The sequence below is a fragment of the Scyliorhinus torazame genome, chromosome 14 (assembly GCF_047496885.1).
Source record: "Scyliorhinus torazame isolate Kashiwa2021f chromosome 14, sScyTor2.1, whole genome shotgun sequence".
Taxonomy (NCBI): domain Eukaryota; kingdom Metazoa; phylum Chordata; class Chondrichthyes; order Carcharhiniformes; family Scyliorhinidae; genus Scyliorhinus; species Scyliorhinus torazame.
Window position 1 is genome coordinate 188364158 of NC_092720.1, and position 21623 is coordinate 188385780.

Consider the following 21623-nt stretch of genomic DNA (forward strand, 5'->3'; position numbering starts at 1 on the left):
CTCACTCCTGACTGTAAGCCCGTCGCCACCAGGAGCCGGCGCTACAGTGCCCAAGATATGGCTTTTATCAAGTCAGAGGTCCAGCGTTTACTGGGAGAGGGGGTCATCGAGGCTAGCAACAGCCCTTGGAGAGCGCAAGTGGTGGTAGTCCGGTCCGGGGAGAAGAAACGGATGGTCGTGGATTATAGCCAGACCATAAACCGATTCACGCAGCTTGATGCGTACCCCCTTCCTCGCATCGCGGAAATGGTAAATCGGATCGCCCAATACCGAGTCTTTTCCACGGTCGACCTCAAATCTGCCTACCACCAGCTCCCCATCCGACCAAAAGACCGCCCCTATACTGCCTTCGAAGCAGCCGGCCGGCTCTTCCACTTCCTCAGGGTCCCCTTTGGTGTCACAAATGGGGTCTCCGTCTTTCAAAGGGCGATGGACCAAATGGTGGACCAGTACGGTTTGCGGGCTACATACCCGTACTTGGACAATGTCACCATCTGCGGCCATGATCAGCAGGACCATGACGCTAACCTCAAAAAGTTCCTCCAGACCGCCCGAGCCCTTAACCTGACTTATAACGAGGGCAAATGCGTTTTCCACACCACCCGGCTGGCCATCCTCGGCTATGTCGTGGAAGACGGGGTCCTAGGTCCCGACCCCGACCGCATGCGCCCCCTTAAGGAACTCCCTCTCCCCCGCAGCCTCAAGGCCCTCAAACGGTGCTTGGGGCTTTTCTCCTATTACGCCCAGTGGGTCCCCAAGTATGCGGACAAAGCCCGCCCACTCCTAAAGACCACCACTTTTCCCCTCTCGGCTGAGGCCCAATTGGCCTTCAACCGCATCAAGGCCGACATCACCAAGGCCGCCATGCACGCGGTGGACGAAACCATCCCTTTCCAGGTAGAGAGCGATGCATCAGACATCGCCCTGGCTGCTACCCTCAATCAAGGAGGCAGACCAGTAGCGTTCTTCTCCCGAACCCTCACCACCTCCGAGATTCGAAACTCTGCAGTCGAAAAGGAGGCACAAGCCATTGTGGAGGCTGTGCGGTGCTGGAGACACTACCTCGCCGGTAGGAGGTTTACCCTCGTCACCGACCAACGGTCGGTCGCCTATATGTTCGACAACACGCAACGGGGCAAAATAAAAAAACGATAAAATTTTGAGGTGGAGGATCGAACTCTCCACCTACTCGTACGATATCAAGTATCGTCCAGGGGAGCTCAACGAGCCCCCAGATGCCCTGTCCCGCGGCACATGCGCCAACGCGCAGGAGGACCGCCTGCAAGCCATCCACAATGACCTCTGCCACCCGGGGGTTACCCGGCTCGTCCATTTCATCAAGTCCCGCAACCTACCTTACTCAACCAAGGAGGTCAAGGCCATGGTCAGGGCCTGCCAGGTCTGTGCGGAGTGCAAACCGCACTTCTATCGGCCAGACAAGGTTCGGCTCGTGAAGGCCTCGGGCCCCTTTGAGCGACGGACGTGGACTTCAAGGGGCCCCTCCTGTCCACCAACCGTTATGCCTATTTCCTCACCGTGATCGATGAGTTCTCCCGTTTCCCATTCGCCATTCCCTGCACCGACATGACCTCAGCCACGGTGATTAAGGCACTGCACAGCATCTTCACCCTGTTCGGTTTCCCTGCTTATATCCACAGCGACCGGGGTACATCGTTCATGAGCGATGAACTGCATCAGTATCTGCTCAGCAAAGGCATCGCCTCGAGCAGAACGACCAGCTATAACCCACGGGGAAACGGGCAGGTGGAGAGGGAGAACGCAACCGTGTGGAAGGCTGTCCTTCTGGCCCTGCGGTCGAGAAATCTCCCAACCACCCGCTGGCAGGAGGTCCTACCCGATGCCCTACACTCCATTAGGTCACTCCTCTGCACGGCCACAAATGAGACCCCTCATGAGCGATTGTTTCGCTTCCCCAGGAAGTCTACCTCCGGGGTCTCGCTTCCACCTTGGCTGACGGCTCCGGGACCTGTTTTTCTCCGGAGGCATGTGAGGAGCCATAAAACGGACCCCCTAGTTGAAAAGGTCCGACTGCTCCACGCCAACCCCAGTTACGCCAACGTGGAGTACTCCGACGGCAGGCAAGATACGGTTTCCCTCCGGGATCTGGCGCCCGCTGGATCCTCCACCACAGACGCCCCTTCCCGCGCCGCTCCCCTGCAGGACCCGTCGCCCCCTACAACACACCCCCTTCCGGCCCTACCACCCGTTGGTGAACTCCTACCGTGCGCCCCCCCTTGCGCCCCCCCTTTACACACCCCACCGGCACCGGCTCTGCTACCCCCGGCCATGCCTAGTTCCTCTGCCCCGGCTCCACTACCCCCGGCCCTGTCTAGTTCCTCTGCCCCGACCCGGACCGAAGCTCCGACCGCTGTGCTCCCGGATGTGCCCTCAACCGGGATGTCCGTGCCCGCCGCACCACCGCCCGAACTGAGGAGATCGAGGAGGACGATCCGGCCGCCGAGACGGATGGACCTATGATGGCACTTCACCCCCGCCGGACTCCTTTTTAAACAGGGGGTGAATGTGATGAACGGTTACTGCCTTATCATCATGTAAGGTGATGTCCCCTTTAAGACCAGGCTTGGAACCCTGGGGACTCCGCCTCTGGCTCCGCCCATCTGGGAGCCATACATAAAGGCCTGCCTCATGGTCTGTATAGCAGTCAGCTCTCGTCCAAATCTGTAGCATAGTTATTGGCCTAATAAAGCCTTCTTTACAGTTTAATCTCTAAGCATCATTATTGAGGGTACCTCAGTGCTACTGGAACTGCACTCATCCAGGCAAGTAGGGAGTATTTTATCACACACCTGATGTCCTTGTAGATAGTAGACAGGCTTTGGGGAGTCAGGAGGTGAGTTATTCCCCACAGAAACCCCAGCCTCTGACCTGCGCCTGCAGACACAGAATTTATATGACCGGCCCAATTCAGTTTCTGATCAATGGCAACCCCCAGGATGTTGATAGTGGGGGAATTAAGCCGTTGAATGTCAAGAAGAGATGGTTAGATTCTCTCCTGATGGAGATTGTCATTGGGTGGTGCTGTATGACACTCATATTTCACTTATCTGTCAAAGCCTGATAGGTATTCCACTTGGGATATCAAGCAAGATTTTTAGAAATAGAAATGTTCAGAATGTTATGAAGTTACTTTTATAAAACATGAGTTCGGCTCCAGTTGAAGCGTCATGTCCGATTCTGGGCACTGCTCTTTCGCGAGGATATGAAGGCTTTAGAGATGGTGCAGAGGAGACTTTAAAATCACGATAGAGGGAATGAAGGAAAATTGTTCCCATTGGCTGAAGGGTCAATAACCAGGGGCCATTGATTAAACGTGACTCATCAAAGAACCAGAGGTGGCATGAGGTTAAAGCTTCGGATGAAACGCAAATTTTGAAAAGCCAGTCCAGACTTGCTGGGCTGAATGGCTTCCTTCAGTACTGTAGTATGTTAAGATTCAATAAGCCTCCTCTGCTAATGCTAGCCTTTGAAAATGTACCAGCTCGTCTCCTCTGAGAATTTCAGGGAATTTTTGTAAAGCAGGACCTAGCGCGATTGCAAATCAGATGGGGCGGCACGGTGGCACAGTGGTTGGCACTGCTGCCTCACAGTACCAGGGATGCGCGTTCAATCCTGGCCTTGGGTCACTGTCTGTGTGGGGTTTGCACTTTCTCCCCCTGTCTGCGTGAGTTTCCTTCGGGTGCTCCGGCTTCTTCGCATGGTCCAAAGATGTGCAGGTTAGGTGGCCATGTTAAATTATCCCTTAGTCCAAAAAGCTATGTGGGGTCCCAGGGTTATGGGGATAGGGTGGGGTCATGGGCCTAAGTAGGATGGCTCTTTCCAACGGTCATTGTAGATTCAATGGGCCGATTGGCCTCAATCTGCACTGTAGGGGTTAAACAAAAAGATGCCTGTTTCTGAACATTCTTACCATCTCCCATCCGCCCCACCCCATCAAAGGCAAAGGGAAATTGTAAAAGATGGTTGAATTTTTTTTAAACATGTACCATTGTTTTAGTTTCTAACTAGAACCAAGTCCGTGTCAATGTGAATAAAGATATTTTGCAATGTCAATCGAAAAGTGTTCTCGATCCCTGTGGAGTCGATTTATCCTGCTGCCTGTTGCCTGCTAGCTCTCTCAGGTTACCCTGTTCCTTCTTTCACAGAAGCGAAATTGAAAGCAAAAGAACAAGGTGAAATTTATTATTCTGTCAAATCCTAGCTTTCTGCCAATGACAGACCACTGGTGGCATTTCTCATGGATAGAGCAGGACCTGCAGTGAGCCTTTTAACCCAGCGCACCCAGGTGGAAATCTCCCGGGATCGAATGCAATTACACTCAGCCCAAAATCGCTCTCCATTGACTTCAATGGGAATTAAAATCGAGCAGGGTGAACATTTCATTCAATTCCATCAATTTCCTGATGGTTGGGAATAGGATAAAATTCCTCCCCTTCAGTGTTGTTTCACTGAAGTCTAAAAATTCAAGCGTATATCAAATGACTATAATTCATTTGTGCAAGATAATGGCAGGAGTATTCCGATCGTTGGGATTCTGTTTCCCCGCTGGCAGCGCACCCCCATCGTGGGTTTCTCGACAGCGTGGGGTGGTTCCAATGGGAAATCTCATTGGCAAACGGCAGGAAGAGAGGATCCCGCTGCCAGAGAACAGGGTGCCGCCGCCACACTTGTGGCTGTGGAACCGAAGGATCCCACCCATGTTTGTCATAATCTGTCTTTCAAATCTTGCTTGAAATACAAGCAAATTGAAAATTCAAAAGATAAAATTAATGGATTGATTTTTTTTGCCCAGGGAATACGGGTTATGGAGCCAGAGTGGGTAAAGACACAGATCAACTTTAAAAAATATATATTTCATGGGTTTCACTGGCTGGGCCAACATTTGTTGCTCTTCCCTAATTGCCCTTCAACTGAGTGACTTCAGAGTCAGCCATGTTGCTGGAGGCATGCGTAAACCAGATAACGCTTGCCGATTTCCTTCCCTAAAGGTCATTTCTACTGTGGTAGATAGGCTTTTAATTCCAAATTATTATTCTATTGAATTCAAATGTCACCATCTGCCGTGGTGGGAATCGAACCAGGGTCTCCTGAGCATTGCCCTCGAGTCTCTTGATTACTGGTCCAGCGACGATGCCGCCATGCCACCGCCACCCTGCTGCGATGTGATATGATGTTGGGGCAGACTCGAAGGGTGGTATGGCTTCCTGCTCTCACAGTGTGTCCCAGTATTCTGTCGTGTGGTTTTAGTATGCTGCTCCACCTTCACTAACTGAGCACGTCTCTCTTTAAGACTGGAATCGAAAAAGGCAAAACTACCAATGAGCATTGTTTACGGCATCTCGTGGGTGAGCAACTCATGGGTCTCTGCACTGCTCCATTTAGTTGAGGTGGGAGGGGCGGGGGGGGGGGCGGGGGGTTGGCGGGTGGGGGGGGGGGGGTGGCGGTGGTGAGGCAGGCTTGACGAATGACATGGCCTCTCCTGTTTGTATTTCTTATCATCTTCGGCTCGAGGCACATTGGCTGCTTTGAAAGTCTGCTCACGCCCTTTATTGGGGATACCATTTTCATTTTTAGATTTAGGGTGCCCAATTCTTTTTGTCTTCTTCGTCAAGCTGGTGGGGTGGAATTTATAAAATCGGAAATGGAAAGTTAGTCTCAGCAATGGTGACCATGACGATGATTTTCGATTGGTGTAAAATCCCATCTGGTTCACGAACGCCCTTTTCGAGAAAATCTGCCATCCATACCTGGTCTGGCCTACACGTGGCTTCAGCCCCCAGAGCCATGAGGTTGACTTTTGACTGCTCCTCTGAAGTGGCCTGAGCAAACCACTCAATTCAAGGGCAATTAGGGATGGGCAACCAATGTTTGCCTTGTCAGTGACACCCACACCCCATGAAAGAATAATAAAGTTAAAATGTGCCAAAAAAAAAGTCTGGTTCGGGGTAATTTTAACCTAACTCAGTGGGTAGGAATCCCATTGGATGGGGTACAAGGGTAGCTTTACACTACTGCCTGGTGTTACTCTCCATTGACTTCAATGTAGAGTAGATGGAGTGAGGTTCTTGGGGAGGATGGGGGGGTAAAGCCAGAATCGCACACAATTAGATGAAAATTGCCACCAAAGGTTGATAGTTAACCATTATTCAAGACAATCTTCCAGATCTATGACTGTATACATTTCTTATTTCCTTAATTTCAGAATGTCACGATTCACTGCAAGACATTGCGGATTTAAGTAAGGCAAAATGGAAAGATAAAAAACTGTGTCCCTTTTCCATTCTAAATTCTGTTTGCGTGGAGCTCCAATTATACTTAGAAATGGCTGCCATTAACTTTAGCATCCTTTTTCACCCGGTGTTTCAAGACCTTGCTGGTTGCTGTCACCCAAGTTGAATTTCTGCCCTGTAGCTTTGTCAGTGAAGACAGCTGGTGGGTGCGACAGGTGGTCCTCCTGGAGTTCGAGGTCACTGCTGGCTGAACTACCGACGGCCAACTCCAGCCATGGAATGAAATGAAAATGAAAAATCGCTTATTGTCACGAGTAGGCTTCAAATGAAGTTACTGTGAAAAGCCCCTAGTCGCCACATTCCGGCGCCCGTTCGGGGAGGCTGTTACGGGAATCGAACCGTGCTGCTGGCCTGCCTTGGTCTGCTTTCAAAGCCGGCGATTTAGCCCTGTGCTAAACAGCCCCTGATGGTTAGGCCACAATTGGAATACTGCGTGCAGTTCTGGTCACCACATTATAGGAAGGATGTGACAGCACTGGAGATGGTACAGTGGAAATTTACCAGGATGTTGGCTGGCTGGAGGGTCTGAGCTGTGAGAAAAAATTAAATAGGCTGGCGCTGCTTTTCTTGTAAGAGCGAAGGTTGAGAGGGGACCTGATAGAGGTATATAAGATTATGAGGGGGGTAGATAGCATGGCTAGGAACGCCTATTTTCCACTAGTGGAGGGGATAAATAACCAGGGGGCATAGATTCAAGGTAAGAGGTAGAAGGCCCAGAGGGGAGTTGAGAAACTTTTTCACCAGCGGGAATCTGGACCTCACTGTCTGAAAGGGTGGTTGAGTCAGAAATTGTTGTAACATTTGAGAAGTATTTAGATATTCACTTGTGCTGCTGTAACCTCCAGGGCAATGGGCCAAGTGCTGGAAAATGGGATTAGTGCAGTCAGATCTTTGTTGACCAGCTTGGCTATGATGGGCCAAATGACTTCCTTGTATGATGTCAACATCTATGATGCTTTAGAAATTTTTTTTGGAAAAAAAAATGGGTACTCTAAATTTATTTTTAAAAAGAGATGGAAAACAAACGTTGGCCTTGCCAGTGATGCCCACATCCCATGAGAGAATAACAAAAGACCCTGGGCGGGGTTCTCCAATAATGTGGCTATGTCCCCACTCCAGCGTCAAAGTCCAGAATGATTCTCCTACCTGAAGGGGGCTAGCAGGGTCCCAGAGTAGTCCTCACAGCTGCGGCTGCTGAAAGGGGGCCCTGCACTTCCGGTCGGGTGTCCGCGCATAAGCACGGCGGAAGCCTTTGGCGGGCGCCCCACGCACATGACGGCCTCAGACTGCGGGGTGGCACCAAATATATAGGCTCCCCCCTCCCAAGATCGCGCGCGCCCTCGGTGGCCCCCGATCACTAGCCTGGCCGTCCATGAGGCCCCCCCCCCCCCCCCCGGTGATGGATCCCCCCGACCCCACCAGGGCTGCCACGGACTGATCCGCAGCCGCCACTGGCCGTTCCCGACAGGCAAAACATTGTTAGAACCACGCCGTCGGGAACTCGGCCAGTTGACGTTGGAGAATCGGCACGGGGGCCTCTGTCAATGGCCCCCTACCCACGCCGCGTAGACTGGAGAATCACTGGGAGCTGCATCGCGCCGAATTTCAGCGTCAACGCCCATTCTCCTCCCCGTGCCGATGCCGATTGCGGCGCGGAGGCTCAGCGAATCCCACCCCCTAGGTTTAAAAAAGCGATCTCAATAGATTAGGCAGACTCTGGAAAGTACTGAAGGTCAAAGGGGTCTTGGAGTGCATATCCAGAGATCCCTGAAGGCAGCAGGACAGGTAGATAAGGTGGTCAAGAGGGCATATGGGGTACTTACCTTTATTCGACAAGGCATAGAATATAAGAGCAGGGAGGTTTTTTTAAAAATGTTTTTATTCTCCTCATTTTCAGCAAAGAAACAACAAAAGAAAAAAACAAACAAAAAACAAATACAATAACAATCCCCCAAACAAAACCAGCACCCCTCTCAATATACAGCCCAAAACATCCGCCCATGCATTCCAGGTAAAAAATTAACAGTCAATTAGTAAACAGTGTAATGAAAACCAACAAGAACCCCCCCCCCCTAATGTTGGATGGCAATCAATTCTCGAAGGTGCATAATAAACAGTCCCACCGAATTGTAGACCCCTCCTTCATCCCCCTCGGCTCAAACGTCACCTTCTCGAGAGTCAGAGATTCAGGTAGGGCCGCCAAGCCGAGGCGCAGAGTGGAGAAGCTGACCTAACGCCAACGGGACCCACCTCCGGGTAATCAGCAATGCGAAGGCTAAAGCATCTGCCCCCGCACCCGCCTGCAGCTCGGGCCTGTCCGACGCCCCAAAAATGGCTTCTATGGGCCCTGGTTCCAAGTTCCCGTGCACCATCCCTGAGGAGTTACTGAAAACCTCCCTCCAATACCTCTCCAGCTTTGGACAGGACCGAAACATATCTACATGATTTCCTCGCAAAGTCTCTGAGCTTCAGGTATCTAAACCCTTCCCCTTGCACCAGTCCATATTTCTCCCTCAACTCTTCCAACCTCGCAAAACGTCCCCCCAGAAACAGGACTATTAATTCCCTGATCCCCCTCTCTTCCTATCTCCGAAACCTTCCATTCAGCCTCCGGCTCAAACCTGTGATCCTCCCTGGTCGGCGTTTCCCCTGACCCAACTCCCAGCTTAAAGTGCTGCCTCAACTGCCTCCAAGTCTTTAGTGCCGCCACCACCACCGGACTCCCAGAGTTCTTGGCTGGGGCCATGGGGAGTGGCACTGTTGCCCGACCCCCTACACAGACCCTCCTCCATCCTAACCCACCAGGATTCCCCCTCTCCAACCCAACTCCTCACCTTTTCCGCATCCCCCGCCCAATAGTAATATAATAAATTGCCCCCCCCCCCCCCCCCCCCCGCCTGCAGGACCACCTTCCTGACCCTGGCTACCTTCCGCCCCCAAATGAATGAAGTGACTGACTTGTCCACTTCGTTAAAGAATGCCTTCGGCAAATAGACCTGCAGGCACTGAAATAAAAACAGAAATCGCAGCAACACATTCATTTTAATTGCCTGCACCCAACCTGCCAGAGACAGAGGGAGGTTGTCCCACCTCGCCAAGTCCGCTTTCACCTTCCCCACCAAGCTAGTAAAATTGTACTTACAGAGCCCTTGCCCAGTCCCAAGCCACCTGCACCCCCAAGTACCTGAAGTGGGTTGCCGCCCTGCAAAATGGCAGCCCTCCCACTCCTGCCCCTACGCCCAGCTAGGACACCACAAAATATTCACTCTTTTCTAGCTTCAATTTATATCCTGAAAAACACCCAAATCTTTGGAGAAGCTCCATTATGTTCCCCAGCGACGTACTCGGCTCTGATATATATAAAACAATAAATTGTCTGCGGGCAGAGATACCCTGGGCTGGATTCTCCGGTCGCAGACACCGAATTTGCATTCCGCGATCGGCCGGAGAATCAAAGATTACGACAGGATCGGGGGCGGCGCCGCTTTCACGATGCGCCGCCCCCTCCAAAGGGGCATACTCTAGGGGTATGCTGTGCACCGTATCGACAGTCTCAGGACATTGTCTGAGGCCCGCCCCCCGGTGCTCCACCCCTGACCGGCCGAGTTCCCGATGGCGTGGGCCTCCCATGGTCTCACCCATCGGGAAGTCGGCGTGGCGGCTGCGGACCAAATTCAGCGCCGCCTCAGTTGGGGGAGGGCCCATCCGCAGGCAGGGGGGGGGGGGACATTATTCGGGGCTGGGGGCGCTGTGTGGGGGTGTTCCGGGGCGCACGAACTGGCCGAAGGGGGGGGACTATTTCGCGGGCCGGGTCCGCGAGCAGCCGCCACCATGTAGCACGGCACGGTCGCTGCATGCCGCTGTCGTGCGCTTGCGCGGCCACAGACCCGGCAATTCTCCGGGGCTTTTTGGCAGCTAGTGCCGGGTGCTCTACGCTGCCATCCCTCACCAAAACGGGGAATCGCTGGCCGTTTTGTGCCAGTTTTTCTGGCCTAAAATGTCACCGTTCTCACACCGGCGTGGGAACAGAGTCCCAGAATCGGAGAATCCAGCCCCCTATGTTCCATCCCCCCCCCCCCCCCCGTACTATCACTTCCACAGTCCCGAACACCTTAAAGCAATGGCCAAAGGCTCCATCGTTCGTGCAAAAGCAAAGGGGGCGTAGGACATCTCCGCCTGGTCCCCCGGTGCAGAGCAAAGTTCCACAAACTCATGCTGTTTGTGCGGACACTTGCCAGCGGTTCCTTATATAATAGCCGTACCCACTCGTTAAATCTCAGTCCAATCTTGAACCTCACAATAACCGCCATCAAGTACCTCCATTCTATTCGATCAAACGCCTTATCCGCATCAAATGCAACCACTACTTCTGGCTCCTTTCTCTCAACCTCCTAATATTTGAAAATAGCTGCCTTCCTTTTACGAATCCTGTCCGGTCCTCGCCTATCGCCTTCGGGAGGCACACCTCCAACCTAGCTGCCAGTAACTTCGCCAGTGGCTTGGCATCAACATTCAGTAGCGATATAGGCCTGAACAACCCACACTCTTGTCGGATCCTTATCTTTCTTTAACAGCAGGAAGATTGAGGCCAGCCCCAATGTTTGTAGTACAACTCCCTTCCCTATCACCCCCTCGAGCATCCCCACCATCAGTGGTGCCAATTTGTCTTTAAATTTCATGTAATACTCCACTGGAAACCCATCTGGCCCTGCCACCTTCCCTGATTGCATCCTCCCAATTGCCTCCTTTATCTTCTGTTCCTCCAGCAACTTATCCAATCTAGCCCTATCTTCCTCCCCCAACCTCGGGTACTCCAAACCATCCAGGAACTCCCGCATCCCCTGATCCTCCCCCAGTGGCTCCGACCTATACAAATTTTCATAGAGCTCCTCAAACACCTTATTAATCTGGCCCGGGCCCACCACTAATTTTCCGTCCTATCCCGCACCTGAATTATTTCCCTCGCTGCCACCTCCCTCCGAAGTTGGCCTGCCAGCATGCACCCCGCCTTCTCCTCATATTCATAGATCGCTCTCCTCGCCCGCCTCAGTTGGCGCACCGCCTTCCCCATGGACAACCGATCAAAGCTAGCCTGAAGCTCCCTCCTTCTGTCCAACAGGGCCGGATCTGCATCCCCCACGTACCTGCTGTCTGCCTCCAACATCTCCTCTATCAGCCTTTGACACTCTTCCCTCTCCTCTTCATCTACCTTGACCTTAAATGATATCACCTCCCCCCTCACTACCGCCTTCAGCGCCTCCCATACCACTGTCTGTGATACTTTCCCTGTACTGTTAAAGCCCACGTACTCCTCAATCTTCCCGATCTTCTCATAGAAACTTCAGTCCCCCAGCAACCCCACATCCATTCTCCACCCCAGTCTCTGCCCTACCCCCTTCTCCAGGACGATGTCCATCCAATGTGGTGCGTGGTCCGAGATCGCTATCGCCGAATACTCTGATCCACTAACCCCGCCAGCAATGGTTTCCCTACTACAAAAAAGTCTGTCCTTGAATAAACCTTATGGACCGAGGAGAAAAACGAATATTCCCACTCCCTCGGGTGTGAGAACCTCCACGGTCCACCCCTCCCATTTCCCTCATCATAGATCATAGAATTTACAGTGCAGAAGGAGCCCCTTTGGCCCATTGAGTCAGCACCGGCCCTTGGAAAGAGCACCCTACCTAAGCTCATACTTCCACCCTATCCAAGTAACCCATTAACTCCCCCCCGCCCCCCTCCCCCCCTGACTGGGCAAGCGAGTGTGGCTGCTACCTATTCATCCTTGGCTCCTGTACCAGATTCCAATCCCCTCCCACTATTAGCTTGTGCGAATCTAAGTCCGGAGTGCCACCAAGTACCTTCCTCACAAATTCTGCATCATCCCAGTTAGGGCCATACACACTTGCCAACGCCACCAACCTCTCCTCCAACGCCCCTGTTATTATCATGTGTCTGCCCCCCCACTCCGGTCCACCACCACCTCTATTTGGAACCTCAATCTCTTACCGACCAGAACTGCTACCCCACACGCCCTGCTGTCGAACCCCGAATGAAATGCTTGGCTTACCTAGCCCTTCCTGAGCCTCACCTGGTCTTTCGCCTTCAGATGAGTCTCCTGTAGCATGACAACCTCAGCCTTTAAGCTTTTTAGGTGCTCTAACACCCTCAACCTCTTCACTGGCTCCCCCAAACCCCTTGCGCTCCACGTAACTATCCTGACCGGGGGTCTCTCACCCCCTCCCTCACCGCTTCCCGCCCTGTCGCCCCTCCTATCCGCCATCATCATAACTCAAGGCCCTGCCCACTAGGCCTGCCCTGTCCATTTGTTGCCATCGACCCCTCTCCTCCAGAATCCCCCCATCTACTTCCTCTCGAAAACACCTCACCCAGTATCGGTCCCCTCCCCACACTTTTCACACCTCCTAGGTCCATCGAAACCTGTTCAACCAGGCTCCAATGACCGCAGCCCCTCCCCCCATCACACTCCCATTCACTAGCCAGCTTGAGCTTGCTCGCGTGGACGCCCCTGCCCAGGCCCCATTCCCCTCTAATCCCCTCCTCCCTGCCCATTCCCGAGAAAACAAAGGAATTCCCTTCAAACAAACAAACAAATCCAGTGTAAACACACAAACCCCAGAAAATCCCAACTCCTATTGTATCCAAATTGGTAGCTTCACCCAATTTAACATATGTAACAACATGAAATAAAAAACAGAACTATATATAATCTTCTATCTCCCCATACCCTCAGTCCAAGACCAATCCTCAGTCCCATTTCTCACTTCTGCCCCAGTCCTCCTGCCTTCACAAACGTTTTTGCCGCTTGCACTGTTTCAAAGTAAAAGTCCTTGGAGTTGTTAGGTCACCCTCAACCTAGCTGGGTACACTATGCCGAAATGTACACCGCTGTTATACAGTGCCGTCTTCACTCGGCCTGAAGGCTGCCTGCCTCCTTGCCAACTCCACAGTTAAGTAATCGAGCCCTCTGGGACACTGTCCGTGTGGAGTTTGCACATTCTCCCCATGTCTGCGTGGGTTTCACCCCTACAACCCAAAAATGTGCAGGTTAGGTGGATCGGCCATGCTAAATTGCCACTTAATTGGGGAAAAAATAATTGGGTACTCTTAAGTTTTTTTTAGAAAGTAACGAAGCCCTCTTCAAGCACAATGGGAAATTGCAACATTCGCATGCCCCCTATTGGGCGGCATGGTAGCACAGTGGTTAGCACTGTTGCTTCACAGCTCCAGGGTCCCAGGTTCGATTCCCGGCTTGGGTCACTGTCTGTGCGGAGTCAGCATGTTCTCCCCATCTCTGCGTGGGTTTCCTCCCACAGTCCAAAGATGTGCAGGTTAGATGGATTTGCTGTGCTAAATTGCCCTTAGTGTCCAAAAAGGTTAGGTGGGGTTACTGGGTTCGGGGAGAGGGCAGAGGTGTGGGCTTAAGTAGGGAGTTCTTTCCAGTGCCAGTGCAGACTCGATGGGCCAAATGGCCTACTTCTGCACTGTAAATTCTATGATTCTATGATAAGTCTTGGTATAAGCGTATACCAGCTCCAGCCCACTGCACCTCCCACTTCTGCTTCGCCCAACTCAGAACCTTCTCCTTCACATGGTACCTAAGGAAACAAATAAACACCACTCTGGCGGCTCATTCACCTTTGGATTAGCCCTCAGTGACCGATGAGCCCGATCCAGTTCATACCGGGAGGCATCCTCCCCCTCCCCCAACGGCTCCACCAATATCTTGGCCAAATACTCAGGCGGCCTTGGGCAGGCCTACAATTCTCAGATTTTGCCGCCTAGATCTGTTTTCCAGGACCTCCACCTTTGCTCGCAGAACCTTGTTGGCCTCCACCCTCTGCAGCTCCTCACCCATCGAGGTGAGCTGATCACTGTGTTGCAACAAGGCCTCCTCCACTCCCTTCATTATCTCACCCTGCTCCCGCACCTCGGCCAAAGTCCTCGACACAGCCGCCTTCAACCGGGGCAATCGCCCTCTCCACCAGCACCTTCAATGCTACCATCATCTCCCTCATCACCTCCATGTGCTTTGCAAACTGCTTTTCAAACTCCACGACCATCACCTCGGTCATCTTTTCTGCCGTGAACAATGCGGCCCACCAACCAATCCAGCCTCCGCCATCTTTCCAGTTGACCCCTCCGCTCAGTGGTGAACATTCACTCACCCCCTTCTTCACGGTGAGTTTCTTTTGGTTTTTGGACATTCCCCTCCTTCCTTATGTCTCCCTGCACTTATTTGTTGAAGAATTGCCCCTGGGACCGGGCATAAAGTTCCCCCCAAAAAATCAAGCCTCGATCAGGAGCCACCCATCCTCCTACATTCCGCCACCAAAGTCAAGAGCAGGGAGGTTATCATGGAGCTGTATAAAACACTTGTTAGGCCACCGCTAGAGTACTGTGTGCCGTTCTGGTCACCACATCATAGGAAGAATGTAACTACACCAGAGAGGATGCAGAGGGGATATGCAGGAATCTGCATGTGCTGGGGGGGGTTGCTGGATCTGAGCTTGGAGAGGGTGGATGTGCTGGGGCTGATTGCCTTCGAGCAGTGAATGTTGAGAAGGGACCTGGCAGAAGTGTAAAAGTTTATGAGGGGTGTAGATAGGGTGAAAAGGAAGGGCATTCTTTCCATTCGTAGCGGGGCCAATAACCAGGGGGCATAGATTCAAAGTAAGAGGTAGAAGGCTAAGAAGGGAATTGAGGAAAATCCTTTTCACCCAGGTTGTGGTGGGAGTCTCGAACTCACTGCCTGAAAGGATGGTGGAGTCACAAACTCTTGTAACATTTGAGAAGTATTTAGATGTTTACTTGCATTGCCATAGCAGTGAGGTAGATTGAATAGGAGGAAGCTCTTGAGGTGTTTGAACATCAGTACCGTCTTGATCGGTAGAATGGAGATTGCTGAGCCTTTGGCTTTCACCTTTAAGTCATCTTTGTCTACAGGAATAGTGCCAGAACACTGGAGGATAGCAAATGTTGTCCCCTTGTTCAAGAAGGGGAGTAGAGACAACCCCGGTAACTATAGACCAGTGAGCCTTACTTCTGTTGTGGGCAAAGTCTTGGAAAAGTTTATAAGAGATAGGATGTATAATCATCTGGAAAGGGATAATTTGATTAGGGATAGTCAACATGGTTTTGTGAAGGGTAGGTCGTGCCTCACAAACCTTATTGAGTTCTTTGAGAAGGTGACCAAACAGGTGAATGAGGGTAAAGCAGTTGATGTGGTGTATATGGATTTCAGCAAAGCGTTTGATAAGGTTCCCCACGGTAGGCTACTGCAGAAAATACAGAAGCATGGGATTCAGGGAGATTTAGCAGTTTGGATCAGAAATTGGCTAGCTGGAAGAAGACAAAGGGTGGTGGTTGATGGGAAGTGTTCAGACTGGAGTCCAGTTACTAGTGGTGTACCACAAGGATCTGTTTTGGGGCCACTGCTGTTTGTCATTTTTATAAATGACCTGGAGGAGGGCGTAGAAGGATGGGTGAGTAAATTCGCAGATGACACTAAAGTCGGTGGAGTTGTGGAGTGCGAAAGGATGTTACAAGTTACAGAGGGACATAGATAAGCTGCAGCGCTGGGCTGAGAGGTGGCAAATGGAGTTTAATGCAGAAAAGTGTGAGGTGATTCAATTTGGAAGGAATAACACGAAAACAGAGTACTGGGCTAATGGTAAGATTCTTGGTAGTGTGGATGAGCAGAGAGATCTCGGTGTCCATGTACATAGATCCCTGAAGGTTGCCACCTAGGTTGAGAGGGTTGTTAAGAAGGCGAACGGTGTGTTAGCTTTTATTGGTAGAGGGATTGAGTTTCTGAGTCATGAGGTCATGTTGCATCTATACAAAACTCTGGTGCGGCCGCATTTGGATTATTGCGTACAATTCTGGTCGCCGCATTATAGGAAGGATGTGGAAGCATTGGAAAGGGTGCAGAGGAGATTTACAAGAAAATTGCCTGGAATGGAGGGAAGATCTTATGAGGGAAGGCTGAGGGACTTGAGGCTGTTTTTGTTAGAGAGAAGAAGGTTAGGAGGTGACTTAATTAAGGCATACAAGATGATCAGAGGATTGGATAGGGTGGACAGTGAGAGCCTTTTTCCTCGGATGGTGATGTCTAGCACGAGGGGACATAGCTTTAAATTGAGGGGCGATAGATATAGGGCAGATGTCAGAGGTAGGTTCTTTACTCAGAGAGTAGCAAGGGCGTGGAATGCCCTGCCTGCAACAGTAGTGGACTCGCCAACACTAAGGGCATTCAAATGGTCGTTGGATAGACAATTGGACGATAAGGGAATAGTGTAGATGGGCTTTAGGGTGGTTTCACAGGTCGGCGCAACATCGAGGGCCGAAGGGCCTGTACTGCGCTGTAATGTTCTATGTTCTAATGGTCTGTTTTTGTGCTGCGTATACAATGCATATTGTATATAATATTCAGTTATATTGACGTCAATGTATTTGAATATTAGGAAGTGCTTATGATACCTGCCAGTATCAACGTCTATCCCATCCATTGAATGTAAACCAGATAAAAGGAGGGGGGGGGGTGCACGTGGCACAATGGTTAGCATTGCTGCCTCACGGCGCTGAGGACCCAGGTTCGAATCCCGGCCCTGGGTCACTGTCCGTGTGGGGTTTGCACATTCTCCCCGTGTTTGCGTGAGTTTCACTCCACAACCCAAAGATGTGCAGGTTAGGTGGATTGGCCACGCTAAATTGGCCCTTAATTGGAAAAAAATAATTGGGTACACTAAATTTTTTAAAAAACAGATAAAAGTGTGGGTGAAGTATTCTTATGACCTTCATTGCCCTTGCGTCCTATCCACCATGTGCACCAAGTAGGTTGATAATGCCATTGAAGTACTGGGGGAACGCTGCACTTTTGCGGGTGCCAATCTTGGAAAGAGATGTTAAACCGAGGCCCAGTTAAACCAGGGCCCCGGTTAATCCCTCATTCATATACATGACCAATCCCATGGCACTACTTTGAAGAAGAGCAGGGGAGCCCTCCCCAGTGTCCTTGCTCGTGTTTATATCTCAAACAATACCCAAATCCTGGTCATTATCGCACTGCTGTTTGTGTGAGCTTGCTGTGTACAAATTTGCCGCCCTGTCGCCTACGTTAAACAGTGACATCCTCAGGTCTAGAAAAGTGCAACATTATGAACACACTCCTTTCCTTTTATATACTTGTTGTTTGATTTTGTTGCATGGAACAGTCCACTCAATAATCCAAGGCTCTTCGTTCTCTCCTGAAAAACCAGAGGCTCAGCTGAAGAAAGGTAAAGGCGGGGGCATTTCTTTCCATCTCCCTTCGCTGCAACTCTCCAAATGTAAAAGCCAAACAAGTAAACGATTTCAAGGGGAACGCAACACAGCCCAACCCATCCTGGAGCAAAACACAACCACCCGTGTAATGAATGGCATGTAACTTGTGGTAATTAATGCAAAATAAGACGACATTAACAACCGGGCCTCGCTTCCTCTCCTTTTCAGAACTCGAAGATCTTCGCCAAGATTTTGGTAAAGGACTTAGCCTGAAATTCGCTTGTTTCGGTAGTAAAAGTGGCACCGCGCGCTGGAGTTAAAACGCAATCCGTTTCTGCCCGTCAGTGAAAAGGTCCCGTTTTGTGAATGGTTTCTTTCTTTCTTACTTCAACAGTTACCACATGCCAACAGTTGCAAGGTAGGAGAGCCACCAAGCCAGAAAGTTACTGGAGAAATACTTGGGTTGCAATAACTGGTGAACAGGGACAAACAGTAATAGAGGTTTATCGATAATGCTTACATATGCTGTATCTATCCCTCACCCCCTTACTCCCAGTCCAGAGGAGAATTCCCATGCTCCCGGCACGTTACCTCGCACTACCTCAGCATCAATGTGACCACCCCCACAGTTAATCAAGTCAAAGATAGTCACACAAGACGAGGATGTATTTGTCAGATGGCAAGTTTCCCCTTCTGGCCACTGGAACACATCTGAACAGGGTTAACTATTGGGCTGCCACCTTGCCTGAAAATTGAGATGGGGGGGGGGGGGGGGGGGGGAAGTGGTCAGTAACTGTGGGCGGCACAGTGGCACTTTGGTTAGCACTGCTGCCTCACGGCACTGAGGACCCGGGTTCGATTCTGGCCCCGGGTCACTGTCCGTGTGGAGTTTGCACATTCTCCTCGTGTCTGCGTGGGTCTCCCCCCCCAAAACCCAAAGATGTGCAGAGTAGGTGAATTGGCCGCGCTAAATTGCCCCTTAATTGGAAAAAAAGAATTGGGTACACTAAATTTATTTTATTAAAGGGGTCAGTAATTGGCGACTTAAAGGCCTCAGTTGGGTCCCAGAACACAGCAGGAAGCCCATCCAAGGAATTATATGCTCACCTCTGCACACTCCCCCGCACCTCCCCTCCCCCAACCCACCGACCACCTACAAATTCTGCCCAGAGAGCCATTTACAGCACAGGGAGAGGCCTCCAAGATGTTTTCACTTGCGATTCCTGTGCACCAACGTCACTGAAGAATTGAAAGGGGGGGGGGGGGCTGAATTCTTCCCTATGATAACTTGGGTCAAAAGCTTGTTTAAGATTAAATAGTTGCTGGGCAGCACGGTGGAGCAGTGGGTTAGCACTGCGGCGAGATCTCAGGTTCGACCCCAGCTCTGGGTCACTGTCCGTGTGGAATTTGCACATTCTCCCCGTGTTTGCGCGGGTTTCGCCCCCACAACCCAAAGATGTGCAGGGTAGGTGGATTGGCCATGCTGAATTGCCCCTTAATTGGAAAAAATGAATTGGGTACTCTAAATTTATACAAAAAAGATTAAATCGTTGCTGGGAGTTGGAGGGGGATGTTGGACGCGGGCAATGGCTGGCATAAGAAAGGTAGAATTACCACCTATCACATCCCTCCTGACCTGATAGTGAGTTTAGTTGAAGCCATTAGAATGAATAACGGGCCAGTCATATAATGGCTGAGTGTAGGGAGGGATTCTTTATTTGGCCAATAATATACCTTGCTCATTACATCTGGAAAAGCACATTTCATAAAAGTTCAAATTTAATATGACGGGCGTATTTTCCGTCTCCACCCTACGCCCGCACTGTGGGGTTTCCCCTGGTTCACACCCTCTGCTGCCGGGGAACCTGCAGCAGGGGGTTGCCGTTGATAGGACCGGAAAATCCCACTGGTGGGAAAGGCCAGGAAATGCCAGCCAACGTAAGGTGCAATACAGAACTAGAAACAGCATCGTTTCTTTCAATACTGCACCAGATGTGTAGTTAGTTTATATTTACAATGTACATTTATATAATCTGTCAAACATTTTCTGGTGCATGCAGCCGGAAGGAGCTACACAGGTTTCATTCCTCAATGTACGGTGGTGGGAGGACCTCAATTGTAGCCTTTTCACATTGAGCCTTTTGCAACGGCCGCCCCAAGGTTACTGCATCCCTCAGCACATAATCCCAGATCTTAGAATGTGCCAGGCTGTGTTACTCGGTCATAAGCAGCTCTTTGCGATGGGAGACCAGCAGGTTTCGGACAGACCAAAGTGAATGTTTCATTGAATTTTCTTTTCATAAATTTAGAGTACTCAATCATTTTTTCTAATTAAGGGGCAATTTAGCGTGGCCAATCCACCCACCCTGCAAATCTTTGGGTTGTCGGGGTGAAACCCACGGAAACACGGGGAGAATGTGCAAACTCCACACGGACAGTGACCCAGAGCTGGGATAGAACCTGGGACCTCAGAGCCTAGAGGCAGCAGTGCTAACCACTGCGCCACCGTGCTGCACGTGTTTTATTGAATTGATGGTCCCCCAGCTGCATTTGATGTTAAGATTAAATAGTTGCTGGGCAGCACGGTGGAGCAGTGGGTTAGCACTGCGGCGAGGAGGTGGGAGGGGGCATGAGGAGGAGAGAGTGGGAGTGTGAGGAGGAGGGAGTGGGGGCGTGAGGAGGAGGGAGTGGGGGCATGAGGAGGAGAGAGTGGGAGTGTGAGGAGGAGGGAGTGGGGGCATGAGGAGGAGGGAGGGGGTGTGAGGAGGAGGGGCGGTGAGGAGGAGGGAGTGGGGGCGTGAGGAGGAGGGAGTGGGGGCGTGAGGAGGAGGGAGGGGGTATGAGAAGGAGGGGAGGGGTGTAAGGAGGATGGAGGGGGGCTGGAGGAGGAGGGAGGGAGGGGGGCGTGAGGAGGAGGGAAATGGAGGGCGTGGGCGTTGGGGACATGAGGAGGGGGTGTGAATTGGAGCATAGGACAGGTGGGAGTGAGAAGGGGGAGTGAGGAGGAGGGGGGTTGGGGGTGAGGAGGGGAGGAAGAAGGATTGGGAGGGAGAGAGGGGAGTGAGGAGGAGGAGAGAGGGTCGTGAGGAGGCGTTGAGGGAGTGCGTGAGGAGGAAGGGAGGGGCTGCATGGGGAGGAGTGGATGGGGGTGCATGTGGAGGGGAGGGGAGGGGGTGTGAGGGGAGCAGGGGAGGGAGTGTGAGAGCAGGAGAGGGGGGTGTGAGGAGGAGGAGGGGAGGGGGGCGTGAGGAGGAGGAGGGGAGGGGGTGTGAGGGGAGCAGGGGAGGGAGTGTGAGAGCAGGAGAGGTGGGTGTGAGGAGGAAGAGGGGAGTGGGGGCGTGAGGAGGAGGAGGGGAGGGGGTGTGAGGGGAGCAGGGGAGGGAGTGTGAGAGCAGGAGGGGTGGGTGTGAGGAGGAGGAGGGGAGGGGGGTGTGAGGAGGAGGAGGGGAGGGGGTGTGAGGGGAGCAGGGGAGGGAGTGTGAGAGCAGGAGAGGGGGGGTGTGAGGAGGAGGAGGGGAGGGGGGTGTGAGGAGGAGGAGGGGAGGGGGCGTGAGGAGGAGGAGGGGGGGGAGTGAGGAGGGGAGGGGCGTGAGGAGGGGAGGGGGCGTGAGGAGAAGAGGAGGGGGACGTGAGGAGGAGAGGAGGGGGGCGTGAGGAGGAGAGGAGGGGGGCGTGAGGAGGAGAGGAGGGGGGCGTGAGGAGGAGAGGAGGGGGTGTGAGGAGGAGGAGGGGAAGGGGTGTGAGGAGGAGGGGATGGGGCGTGAGGAGGAGGAAGGGGGTGTGAGGAAGAGGGTGGGGGGCGTGAGGAGGAGGGGAGGGGGGAGCGAGGAGGAGGGGGATGGGGGGGTGAGGAGGGGAGGGAAGGGGAGGGGGAGGGGGAGTGAGGAGGAGAGGCAGTCATGAGGAGGGGTCGAGGGAGTGCGTGAGGAGGAGGGGAGGGGGCACATGGGGAGGGAGTGGAGGGGAGGGGGTGTGAGCAGAGCGGGGGGGGGGGAGTGTGAGGAGGAG

The 21623-nt window shown here is 52.2% G+C and overlaps 1 protein-coding gene across 1 annotated transcript in view; it reads left to right on the forward strand.

Moving 5' to 3' along the window:
- LOC140389099 (uncharacterized) overlaps positions 1-21623 on the forward strand; it is a 165515-nt gene that overhangs the window by 121540 nt on the left and 22352 nt on the right. Inside the window, exons 15-19 of the mRNA XM_072473259.1 lie at positions 4185-4211; positions 6242-6277; positions 17612-17629; positions 17844-17870; positions 18010-18033. Of these exons, the coding sequence (XP_072329360.1) occupies positions 4185-4211; positions 6242-6277; positions 17612-17629; positions 17844-17870; positions 18010-18033 (132 nt within the window). The remainder of the gene's footprint in view (positions 1-4184; positions 4212-6241; positions 6278-17611; positions 17630-17843; positions 17871-18009; positions 18034-21623) is intronic.